The sequence below is a fragment of the Triticum dicoccoides genome, chromosome 7A, assembly GCF_002162155.2.
Source record: "Triticum dicoccoides isolate Atlit2015 ecotype Zavitan chromosome 7A, WEW_v2.0, whole genome shotgun sequence".
Taxonomy (NCBI): domain Eukaryota; kingdom Viridiplantae; phylum Streptophyta; class Magnoliopsida; order Poales; family Poaceae; genus Triticum; species Triticum dicoccoides.
In genome coordinates this window covers 650,948,551-650,961,339 of record NC_041392.1, presented here as the reverse complement: position 1 = coordinate 650,961,339, position 12,789 = coordinate 650,948,551, and the positions used below count along the sequence as shown (strand labels likewise).

At 44.5% G+C, this 12,789-nt stretch overlaps 1 protein-coding gene across 1 annotated transcript; it reads left to right on the top strand.

The window, feature by feature from the left end:
- Positions 1-685: 685 nt before the first annotated feature.
- LOC119334677 (nuclear pore complex protein NUP50B-like) lies at positions 686-4,933 on the top strand. Its single transcript, XM_037607219.1, has 2 exons — positions 686-961; positions 3,129-4,933. The coding sequence occupies exon 2, from the start codon at positions 3,147-3,149 to the stop codon at positions 4,593-4,595; it is 1,449 nt and encodes a 482-aa protein (XP_037463116.1). The 5' UTR covers positions 686-961; positions 3,129-3,146; the 3' UTR covers positions 4,596-4,933.
- Positions 4,934-12,789: the final 7,856 nt, after the last annotated feature.

The window sequence follows — 12,789 nt, the reverse complement described above, 5'->3', positions numbered from 1 at the left end:
GCCGGCACAAGCCGCCAGCTTCCCCTGCGTTCTAGTGCTATTATGTTGGCATAGGTTACATCGTGTGTCTACCCTCGCTATATATGAGAGAAGCCTAGGATACAAGTGTCCTACTTGGACACGACTTCATATCCTATCTAAATACAATACTACTCAGAGTCCAGCTGTAACCTACCTTGTACATAATATTCGACACAACTCTAACAATAACAACAAAAACTAGTTTCCTTTTTTATCCAGAAAATGGCATTGTTTGGCTTTTCAATGTTTGTGGCCCATTAGCGGGGTCCAGCGTGTGGGAGGTGTTTGGGCTGGGGGTTGTTTGGATCGAACTAAAACGTTCCATCTAATCATAACCCGGGCGAACGTTCCGTTCGGTCTGTCGCCTCCCAAGACAGTTATCGGTGTCCAAAAAAATTGCTAGCACACGCTGGTAGGGTCTTTAACGCCCCTATGCTCGGCGCTATTGTGTTGAGCATAGCCCCACTAGTGAGTGCGTTATGAAAAAAGAGATCAGACTGGGGCAAAGTTTTGAATTAGGATTCATTATGCTGGTTTTGGATTAAACGGTCAGATTTTGGCCCGCACCGGGTGCACCGGAAGATATCCCTGGCGTCCCAGTACGGCGACCTTCACGTGGCCTGCATCGGGCTTGGTCGCGTGGAGTGGGCACAGCGCAAACCGAACACTTCACTCCTGTTTCTCTCCTCCCCTCGCACACCGAAGCGTTTTCTTCCGCTCCTCCCCACCGCCGCGGGCGACATGGCGAGCAGAGACCGGTGCTAGGGTTTGCGCCGCCGCCGCCGCCGTCGCCCCCACCACCCCCCTCTCCGTCGACCCCAGCCACTCCCGAGCCCTCCCTCCGTCGGACCGCATCTCAGCCCCAGCCCTCCTCCGCGGGAGCCCAGGTCGCGGCCCAAGCTCGCCCCGACGCCCAGTCGCGTCCGAGCTTCGCCTCGAGGTAAAAGTTCCGTTAAATTGCCTGCGGATGTATGTTTTCTGCTTGATTCATTTATGTGTGCGTGCTCTGTTCTTATGTGTGTATGGATGAAACAAGAATAGCATGCGTGGGTGTATAGATTTGCAGAAATTACTTGTCATACGCAGCTGAATTTTTCTGGGGGAACAGTAGGCCTCTTGTGCCCGACGGAAAGGATGTGTCTTGATGCGCGTACACCAGGAGATAGCTTGGATCGATGCGGTGGTGAGAGTCGTTCCCCAAGCATCCTGACTCCAAGCCATCCGCTCCTTGTCCACCACATCAGGACAGTAGACAGTTGGCTCCTGAGCTGCAGGGAGCTTCGTTTTTTTCACCCAAAAGCTTCAGAAGCATTTTAACTTTAAGTAAAAAAAGAAAAAACCTGAGAATTCCCACTTGTACATGTGGGAATACACTATGGATTCTCAAAATTTCGCAAAACAAATATTTGGCCTCTACCATGTGCAAACAAACACAAGAAAAACTAGTGCTTCGATCTACTTATTTTTCGCACAGCTTACAGAGATGTATCTTTTTCTAAGAAAACAAATGTCCTTCCACATAATATTGCAATATTCATATGTGTAATTCGTTAAACTTCTTTCAATGTCCAAACGATAAACTTCTCCTTGGACCACTGCAGCTTCGGAGCTATTAGGACTAGGAGTTTCCATTAGTATATATATTTGTGTACGCTGGATTTGATTTGTACCTTTTAGTAAAATATTTCTCATCACTCATATATACAAATTCTCCTGCTTTAGATGTTAAAATACCACCTACATGTATAAGCATAATTTTGCGCATATAACATGCAAGCTTCTAGTTCTAGCAGACGTTACCTTGCCTGTGGTATGTTAGTACTATGCCAACATCGTTATGCAGGAGAATATTTGTTTTCCTCAAACACAGAGCTTACCAATTGATATATTATTATAGAGGCGACATATTCTTTTGTGCAGGAATATTGTGTGGTATTTTTTGCTCGGACGTCTCTAAACAATTCCATCTCCATATCTCTTCGTGCTCCAACTGACTCCCAACTCAATTTTCCACTACCTGTATTCCACCCTCCCACATTTAATTGATATCCTTTAAATAAAAATATATTTTTATGGCTGTATTTGTTAGCGCTAGTCTAATGGCCATATTTTTGTCTGGTCTATATATGCAAAGCCATTCGCTTCTTGGTTGTTCCTCCACCACATCGCAATGCGTCATCGTAGTGCAATTTATCTTGGATTTGTAGTCATCCGACAATGATGAGCTCACTGTTGCTACATCTTGCGGTTGAATGCCCCACACCATGCTGGTTCTGTTCCCAGATGTCAGGTAGTTGGACGGAAAGAACTATGCATGCCAGGGTTGTTTAGCTATGGCAACATAGTAATAAACTACACTGACAAGTAAAAGAGAAATGATATCACAAATTTGCATTAATATCAAAGCATTGAAATAATTCTATGTGATTCACACACCTAGGCATATTGTGGATTTTAACAACATATAAGAGCAATCTTTACATGTTAACTAACAACATATTTGGCTGTAAACCCTCTGATCTTTGAAACAGTCGAGCCAAAACCTAACTGCAGACAAGAAACTAAAATTTTAGTTTGACCTGTATTTTATCTTTGTTGCTCAAGCAACAAACAAAATTTTACCCAGAAATAATATAGATATGCCACTGATGAGGATGGTTGTAGACAGAAAGCAGCAATGCTGGTGGGATTGGGATCCCGTCTGAGATGCTCTTACAGTTTCTATGTGAAGTTGGGAAACTGCCGTTATGCTTGTTTCTTAGTCACAGGTGCAAGTACCATAATACATGATATGAGATTACACATTCATCTTTGCACTTTGGTTAACCTTGTCTGCCTACATTATGATTTTCCATTCTGTGTATGCCTGTTGTCTTCTCTTGGTTACATTTTCCCTACTTTGCCGTTATGTTTGTGTATGCCTTTCAATTTTCCTGGTTTATTTGAAGTTAATTCTGTGAATGGGCTTGGTGTACTACAAAGAATGGAGCCTGCATAGTCAAATTTGTGTGTCTAAACTGTGCTATGCCCTATGATGATTGGAAGATTACTTGTATGAAGTTGTTCATTACTTTTTGCTTAGTTTGTTCTGATGTTTTCATATCCAGGTACTCAAAGGTCCTAAGATGGCGGATGAGGAACATGCTCAAACCTCTCGGAAGAGGGTTGCAGATAAACAAATCAACAAGGACAATCCTGAGCTTGATGATGACTCATCGGAGCAAGAGGGAGGAACATTTAAGAAAGCTAGTGAGGAAGTGATGGCAACCCGAAAAATTGTAAAGGTTCGGCGCCAGCAGCCGTCGTCAGCTCCTTCTTCTAATCCTTTCTCTGCAATTAAGTTTACCACAAGTGATTCCAGTGTTCAAGCAAGTATTCCTGTCTCAAAACCTCCACCTTCTGATGTCACAACGTCAAATGTAAGGGGCTCAATTGAGAAAGCTGATGAGGCCAGCAATGGAAGTGGGAAAGATGCTGACAAGAATGCAGATTCTAATGAGGTAGCAGAGATTCAAAAGGATGAATTGGGCCTGAATGAGTCAAATGCAGAAAACAAGTCGAATGCGCCAATGGAAGCACACTCTTCACTTACTGAAACTGATAACAAGGCAGGCAGCACAGAGGGTGGAACTGGTGAGGACAAAGTGCTGGTTGGAGAACCCAAGGTAGATAACAGCAAGACATCTGGAATCGAGGGTAAAACAGAAGATGAAGGTGCTAAAGTGAATGAAGGTGGAGATGAAGATAAAAGCAGCAAGGACGGCGCTGAGAAGAAAGATGAATCTGAATCAGGGACCAAGGATGAAGTGAATGCAGGTGGAGATGAAGATAAAAGCAGCAAGGACGGTGCTGAGAAGAAAGATGAATCTGAATCAGGGACCAAGGATGTATCACCAACACCTCTGTTCTCTTTTATGAATGTGTCAAGTGGCCATAACGCCTTCACAGGACTGGCTGGAACTGGGTTTTCAGCCTCATCATTTTCCTTTGGCTCAGCTTCTAAAGAGAGCACAAATGCTCCCCTATTTGGGCTAAAGAGCGATGGTTCATCCTTCCCTTCTTTCAATATCGGTGGTACAAACAACAACGGGAGTTCTGTTCCATCGCTTGTTGCTGCAGCAGAAGCACCAAAGAAATTCACCATGCCAGAGGGCCCAGTGGAGACAGGCGAAGAGAACGAGATGGCCGTGTTCACCGCAGACTCCGCAATGTACGAGTACCTCGATGGGGGCTGGAAAGAAAGAGGAAAAGGGGAGCTAAAGCTGAACGTCCCCGTGTCTGGCGGCGAGAGGTCCCGGCTCGTTATGAGGGCCAAGGGTAACTACCGGCTGGTCCTGAACGCGAGCCTGTACGACGACATGGCGCTGAAGGACATGGAGAAGAAGGGCGTGACGTTCGCCTGCGTCAACAGCACCGGGGACTCGCCGAGCGGGCTCACCACATTCGCCCTCAAATTCAAGGACACTGGCATCAGGGATGATTTCAAAGCCGCGGTGGAGGCGCACAAGGCGAAGAAGGCCTCGGACGCGATCCCCAAGACGCCCGAGTGCTCCCCCAAGGTGTCTGATGACTGAAAGAGACCGCCCTGGTTGCGTGTTTCGATGATGCTTATGTGGGTCGGAGGGGGGGAGAAGCGCTGGCTGAAGTTCTCCTTGTTCATTCGGAGTCTAAAGTGCACCATTTTCTGTATTCTGTATCCCCATGTCGTGATGCCTTAAGATACATTTTGCATGCACGTGGTCTCTTGAACATTTAATTTGTTGAGTCACAATTTTAGCTTAACTGGAGAGACGAGGGAGACTATTAATTATGGGCATCGATCTGAGCTATAATCAGTAATGTCTGGAAATGAGTCATTCGTCAGTGGCGTATGCCTTGAACTCTGTATTGCAGCAGCTTTCTTGCCCGCCAACTGCCTGTTCATCTCCTCACATATCCCTTTTGTAGAGGATGATGGTTTTTATATCATTGTGGTTTCACCTTTGCATACTTCATTGGAGGTTACACGAGATCAAATGACTGAGTAATCTCTTTGCGCCTTCTGATTTTTATTTCCTGCGCAAAATGGTGCTCCCTCCATTTGGAGTATTTATATAAGGCTCACATGTACGTAAATCTTATCTTATCTTACCTACTAATAAAGCACGGTCGTCTGTCACGCCATTTTACAAATAAACCCCTCAGTTTTCTGTAAATCAACCCGCGGTACACGTTTAAGTTTTAACCAAACCGTTTTTTCTCATTTTCTCAGAAAACCCCCTGACGTTTTAGACAATCAACCCGCCGTCCATATTTAAATCAGCCGAAACGTTTTTTTTAGTTTTAACAGAAAACCCCTTGACGTTTCGGTTAATCAATCTACAGTTTATGTAAAATAAGATTATTCATATCTTTTAAACCGTAACTTAAATTTTAACATGTTATATATGAAACTTGATTAGAAAAATATGTAGAATCTAAATATGAAGTTATTTTTAGCTGTTAAATATTTCTAAAATATAATTTTTGATGCAAGCTTAATATATAGTGTACGGTCTGTTTTTTTTGTACCGTCGGTGATTCAAATTGCAAATAAACATCTATTAAAGCCAGAGTGAGAGAAAAAAACATCGAGAACCATGCATACACAACTATGAAAAACCTTGCGGAAAAAAAATAACATACTTTTTATCTTATTCCAAGCGAGTGTGCGCATGTGCGGGCGCACAAAAGAGAGAGACATTAAGACTAACCACATTCAAACGTGTTTTCATTGTGTGAGCACAAAGGTCACTGTCGGCAACACAAATGTGATGCCATGTGAAACTAAAAGACGTGGGCCTATTAATGTCTTGAGTCATGGTTATTGGGTTAAGAGTGTGTGTTATTTTCTTTCCCGTTGCAATGCACGGGCTTTTTTTTCGAGCGAGTGTGTGAGTATAGAGGAAATACAAATGTGATGCCATGTGAAACTAAAAGACGCGGGCCTATTAAGGTCTTGAGTCATGATTATTGGGTTAAGAACGTGTGTTATTTTCTTTCCCGTTGCAACGCACGGTTTTTTTTGCTAGTACACAGGTAAACATGTAACATGGTTCCACGCACACCCACGTCAATAGCAAATTTGAAACAAAATAGTAGACAAATTGAAAAATTCTGAAATTTTGGGATTATCAAACTTGGTCGACCATTCCACTCATGTGTGAAGTTTCATAAAGAAACGATACTCGTGGTATCCTTAGTGTAGAAAATATATTTAGGTCCTTAGTACTATTTAACAAACAGTGTTCTTTAACATAGCGTCGATTTTGTCATTTTTTGCCCAAAATACCATGGATGTCATTTCTTCATGAAACTTCATACATGGGTATATGAGTCGACCATGTATGTTACAAAAATATTCAGCCTATTTTTCTAGTATTTTCTCGAATTTACTAAACATGTGGAACCAGGGGAAATATCTGGTACTCCCATCCCTAGGATGCTCCCGATGCTCCAAACTCGGTAGCACATTTTTAAATGTTAAATAAAATTCTGAACAAAATCCACCACATTGTCACAACATCGATGTATGTTTTAAAAAAAATTCAAATCAAAATTCGAAGCATTGCTCGAGATACAAAAATGACAAAATGGACATCAATGTAATAATGGGCCTAATCTAAAGCCCAACTTATGTTATGTATTATTTACTGAATTTGTCATTTATGTTTCTCAAGCTAAGTTTCAAATTTTGATTTCAATTTTTTTGACAACATACTTTGTTGTTGTGTCAATGTGCTGGATTTTTTTTTCAGAATTTTCCGAACATTTAAAAATCTGCTACCTAGTTTTGGAACACCGGAAGCACCCTAGGGGTGGGAGTACCAGATATTTCCCCAGTGAAACCATATTCCCAAATTCCTGTCCAGTGCACTTCAGAAAAATAATAATTAATTAGATCATCAAAATATGATTTATATGTCCAAAAATATATTTAGTCACAAAGCCCACCGCGAGGTGGCCTAGGCCTGTGACACCAAGCCCACTATGTTTATGGGGCGTCTCTACTTGAAGTACAATACAAGAGCGACTGACTGGAGGGTACCCCTTTGCAGGGACCTCGAGCGATCACTAAGAAGAAGCCCATGTGGTGGCGTGTGGTGCACCCAGCCGCCGCCACGTGCCGCTCGTTGAGTGCATACACATGACACATTTTATATATTTCTGCACATGTTTTGTGGGTTTTCGGTTTGTTTTGGGTTTTGGGGATTTTGCTTGGCTTTTCTTAGGTTTTCATGTTTTTTTAATTTACTTTTTCTGTTCGTGTTTTTTTACTTTACTTATTTCTTTGTTACATCGCGTGAAGCAAAATGTATGGAAAATACAAATGAACAAAAAAAAATATATAACACTCAGGTTATGGCAAGTGTCACACATGCAGTGATGTAGTGAGCCACTTGTCATCACAAGAGGAGGTGAGAGTGACCTTTGGAAGAGGTACCGTCTAACTTGTGATTTTGGTACAAGACATGTATATTTAGTAGATCCATATAAAGCGACTCATGCCCATGTAACATTTCCCTTCTCCATCTATATAAGAGGAGGTAGGGGCCTTCCGATCAGTATGCTCAATACGCCTCATAGCCTTTAAGACATTTCCTTACCACATTTCTCAACACGTGGCACAACATACATGCTATCAGTGAATTAACCTGTGCTTGGATGGTTAGGTGGACATTGATATCTCCAGCCCACCAGGGTTCAAGTCCTGGTGCTTACATTATTTTTGAATTTATTTCAGAATTTAACTACGTAAATCTCAAAATAATATGCCAGTTCAGTCTCTCAAAGATGCTCATAGGGATAGGGTGTGCGTGTATGTGTTCATAAGGATAAGTGTATGCGCGTATGTATGAGTGCTTGCATTTATATTGTGTTAAAAAAACATACGTGCTATCATACAAATCCTAGCCCGCATAAAAGGAAACCATCAGTACATCATACAAAGGCGGGATGTAGGGCATCTCAAAGGTCTGGATCTGGGTAAATCCTTGTCTCTTGTGTACCCCTCTGAATTATCTATGTGTATACCTCCCATATGATTATTATTGCTGAAAATTACACCGACACTAATAAAATGCAAGGAAGGTATCCCTTTTGTATTGTTGTGGTTTTAAGAAACTTCGAGAACTAAAAAATTACATTAAAAAATCAAGATCAAACTTCTTGGATGACTAAACGACACAGGGGGATCGGTGCCACTTCCCACATGGCCCGGGAGGGAGGGGTCATGCCTCCCTACCGCGTGTGGGATCACATGAGTAGCGTGTGAGATCCACAGTGGTTTCCCATGGGGCTTTTTGTGTGCACCCTCCATATAGCCCTCATTGCTCCCAAATCTTGTATCCTATTTATCTTAACATGCACACATGCCATCTCACAAAAAAATGCCAACTCATCAAAGGCCCACCTCAACATGCATGAAGAAAAGTTTTCCATTACTAATTGATTTCTCACTACTTCTATTTATCTCATAATGCACACATGCTACCTCACCACAAATGTCACATCATCAGAGGCCCACCATAACATGCATGCTAAAAGATTTTCATTATATTGTGGTACTTACTATATGAAGTAAATATTTTCACCACAGAATAATCAAATACAATAGATCATATGTATTTTTAGTTTTATTTCACATATTATTAATTTGTGCTTCATATAACCAATATCTCATTAAAATTGCAACCAAGTCTTGCAACAACGTGCATGGTATCATCTAGTTTATCATGGAAGAAGGAAGATACTACCCAATCCAACCAGAGTGAAGTAATAAGGGCCCATTACATTGGCTACCAATAATAGGAGTAGCACCAAACACTCGGTTGGATCCCAAGCCCTCCACTTGCATCATCGATGGCACCGCTCTTTGCTTCTCATCATCGGACTTCCGCCCCTCTTCACTTCCTCCTTTCACTGAGGTTGCCGCCCTCCACTGCTCCTCGTCTAGCTTTATGCATCCCAAGTTGACGACACCACTCTCAGCGCGCTCCTCACCATCAACAATAGATTTTCACCAATAGGAGTAGGTCTTCACCCATAGTAGCAGGTCCTCACCATCAACATTTGGCAAGGTGAGCACCCGGCGCCTCCATATCCTTCTCCTCGAGCCCTAGCTCCTTGTCTAGATCAGTTCTTCACCACCACCAGTAATCTTGACTCTTGACTAGCTGGTTGTGAACCAGGGTGTATCCCTATTAATTTCACTTATTCATTTGAAGAATGGCCATCGCATGGAGTGAGGCGAACACTCGGGTTTGACCAAATTGTTTACCAACAAGTATGTGTTAGCAATCAACCAACACACCCTTACATCCTTGGCTTTCGAGGATGTAGCAAAGGACTTTGAAACCATGATTGGTTTGGAGTATACAAATCACTATTGAAGAAGAAATGGGACAATTTGAATGCGGAGTATCGCATCTAGAATTTTTTTAAAGATGAACAGGACGGGTGGTAGGTGGGATTACAAGAGGAACACTATCAAGCAGGCTGTTGAATGGCGAGAAGGAGGCTAGGTAAGTAAGTTGACATTTCTAGTTATTCTTATCATGAAGTCAATTGTGCGATGAGAAGTGGTTGTGGCAGGTTCCAAAAGCATGCCATTCACAACGAGGACAACTTGGCCATCACGTCCGCCGTCCCATAATGTAGTACGTATAGATTTACTGAAAAATTCAAACTTTGCCAACTTTGACCAACTTTATAGAGAAAACTAGTTATACCTACAATACCAGGTATATCAATATGAAACTACGTCTTATGTTGAATCTAATGATATATGTTTGTCATTCTAAATTAAATGTTTTTCTCAACAAGCCTGGTCAAAGTTTGTGGTGTCTGACGTTTCTAACGCTTGTGACGTTTGACTTTTGCCACCGCCTCTTCCTTCAAAAAAGTTATGGTTACTTTGTCTCATGGCGACGCCATTGCCAGTCCGCCTGTCTCCGCTGGCCCTAGGGCCATGGGTGATAAGTAAATAGGCAGTTTTTCGATTAAATTAATCCATGAATAAATCATGAGCAACATTGATAACACACTGATTACGATATAACAGAGCATGTACTACGCATATAGTAGAAACATCTACGCATATCGCTAGTACTGCTACAACAGAAAGAAATATGAGAGGGATAAGCGATGTATACCCTCCAATCGGCCACGCGGTGGCAGTTGCGGTGACAGCAGCCGCGGCATCCTCGGCGGCCTTCTTGTCGGCCTCAGCCTTCTCGGCGGCACGGTCGGCGTCGGTCGACATGGTGATGACGAAGGTGGTGCAGACGTAGATGAATAGAAGCGAGCAGTTGCGTAGTCGCTACCCAAAAACCTAATCGTCTCTCTCCCGTACAGGATCCGGAGAGGCAGGGTTTTGGAGGCCTGCTCTCCCGTCAACCGTGTACGCGGTGAACGGGATGGAGTCGCCGGCGGCAGCAGCAGCAGAGGAATGATGTGGGCGTGGAAGCGGAGATGGAGATGCGTTCTGTTTTTCGTGGCGGCTAGGGTTGGCAGTGCCCCACATATATGTGCGGCCGCGCGTGGAGAGACGTGGGCTGAACCCACGTCCAAGTCGGTAGCCCATGATCCGACGTCTCAGATCGTGGCCCTACCTGTCAAAGACTCTCCGTTCCTGACCAGCAAAAAGAAGCGGCATCCTCGGCGGCCTTCTTGTCGGCCTCGGCCTTCTCAGCGGCGGCACAGTCGGCGTCGGTCGACATGGTGATGACGAAGGTGGTGCGGACGTAGATGAACAGAAGCGAGTAGTCGCGTAGTCGCTACCCAAAAACCTAATCGCCCCTCTACCATACAGGATCCGGAGAGGCGGGGTTCCGGAGGCCTGCTCTCTCGTCAACCGTGTACGCGGTGAACGGGATGGAGTCGCCGGCGGCAGCAGCAACAGAGGAACGACATGGGCGTGGAAGCGGAGATGGAGATGCGTTCTGTTTTTCGCGGCGGCTAGGGTTGGCAGTGCCCCACATATATATGTGCGGCCGCGCATGGAGAGACGTGGGCTGAACCCACGTCCAAGACGGTAGCCCATGATCCGACGTCTCGGATCGTGGCCTGTGACGCCCCCATTTTGACCGTACACTAATCATACACGCAAATGTGTACGATCAAGATCAGGGACTCACGGAAAGATATCACAACACAACTCTACAAATAAAATAAGTCATACAAGCATCATATTACAAGCCAGGGGCCTCGAAGGCTCGAATACAAGAGCTCGATCATAGACGAGTCAGCGGAAGCAACAATATCTGAGTACAAACATAAGTTAAACAAGTTTGCCTTAAGAAGGCTCGCACAAATTGAGATACAGATCGAAAGAGGCGCAGGCCTCCTGCCTGGGATCCACCTAAACTACTCCTGATCATCGTCAACGGGATGCACGTAGTAGTAGGCACCTCCTGAGTAGTAGTAGTCGTCGTCGACGGTGGCGTCTGGCTCCTGGGCTCCAACGTCTGGTTGCAGCAAACGAGAATAGAAAGGGGGTAAAAGGGGGAGCAAAGCAACCGTGAGTACTCATCCAAAGTACTCGCAAGCAAGGAGCTACACTACATATGTATGCATTGGTATCAAATGGAATAAGGGTATCATATGTGGACTGAACTGCAGAATGCCGGAATAAGAGGGGGATAGCTAGTCCTGTCGAAGACTACGCTTCTGGCAGCCTCCGTCTTGCAGCCTGTCGAAGAGAGTAGACTGAAGTCCTCCAAGTAGCATCGCATAGCATAATCCTAACCGATGATCCTCCCCTAGTCGCCCTATGAGAGAGCGATCACCGGTTGTATCTGGCACTTGGAAGGGTGTGTTTTATTAAGTATCCAGTTCTAGTTGTCATAAGGTCAAGGTACAACTCCAAGTCGCCCTGTTACCGAAGATCACGACTATTTGAATAGATTAACTTCCCTGCAGGGGTGCACCACATAACCCAACATGCTCGACCCCATTTGGCCGGACACACTTTCCTGGGTCATGCCCGGTCTCGAAAGATCAACACGTCGCAGCCCTACCTAGGCACAACAGATAGGTCAGCACGCCGGTCTAAATCCTATGGTGCAGGGGTCTGGGCCCATCGCCCTTTGCACACCTGCACGTTGCGAACGCGGCCGGAAGCAGACCTAGCCTAGCAGGCGTTCCAGTCGAATCCGGCGTGCGCCGCTCAGTCGCTGACGTCACGAAGGCTTCGGCTGATACCACGACGTCGAGTGTCCATAACTGTCCCCGCATAGATGGTTAGTGCGTATAGGCCAGTAGTCAGACTCAGATCAAATACCAAGATCTCGTTAAACGTGTTATCTTGAAATAACCGTGAACGCCGACCAGGGCCAGGCCCACCTCTCTCCTAGGTGGTCTCAAACTACCCTGTCGCTTCGCCACAAAGATCCACTCAGTGGACCGTCGGGACAAACGTCCTTTCGGACCCAATCCATGAATCACTCGCGGGTACTCCTACGAGCCGACCCGTCTTTAGTCATCACAAGTATCATATATTATGAATAAGTATATACCCATGATCACCTCCCGAGTGATCACGACCCGATAGTATAGCATGGCAAACGGACAAGAATGTATGGCCACTGATGATAAACTAGCATCCTATACTAAGCATTTAGGATTGCAGGTAAGGTATCAACAGTTGTAACAACAATGACAGGCTATGCATCATGATAGGATTAATGGAAAGCAGTAACATGCTACACTACTCTAATGCAAGCAGTATAGAGAGTAGAGTAGGCGATA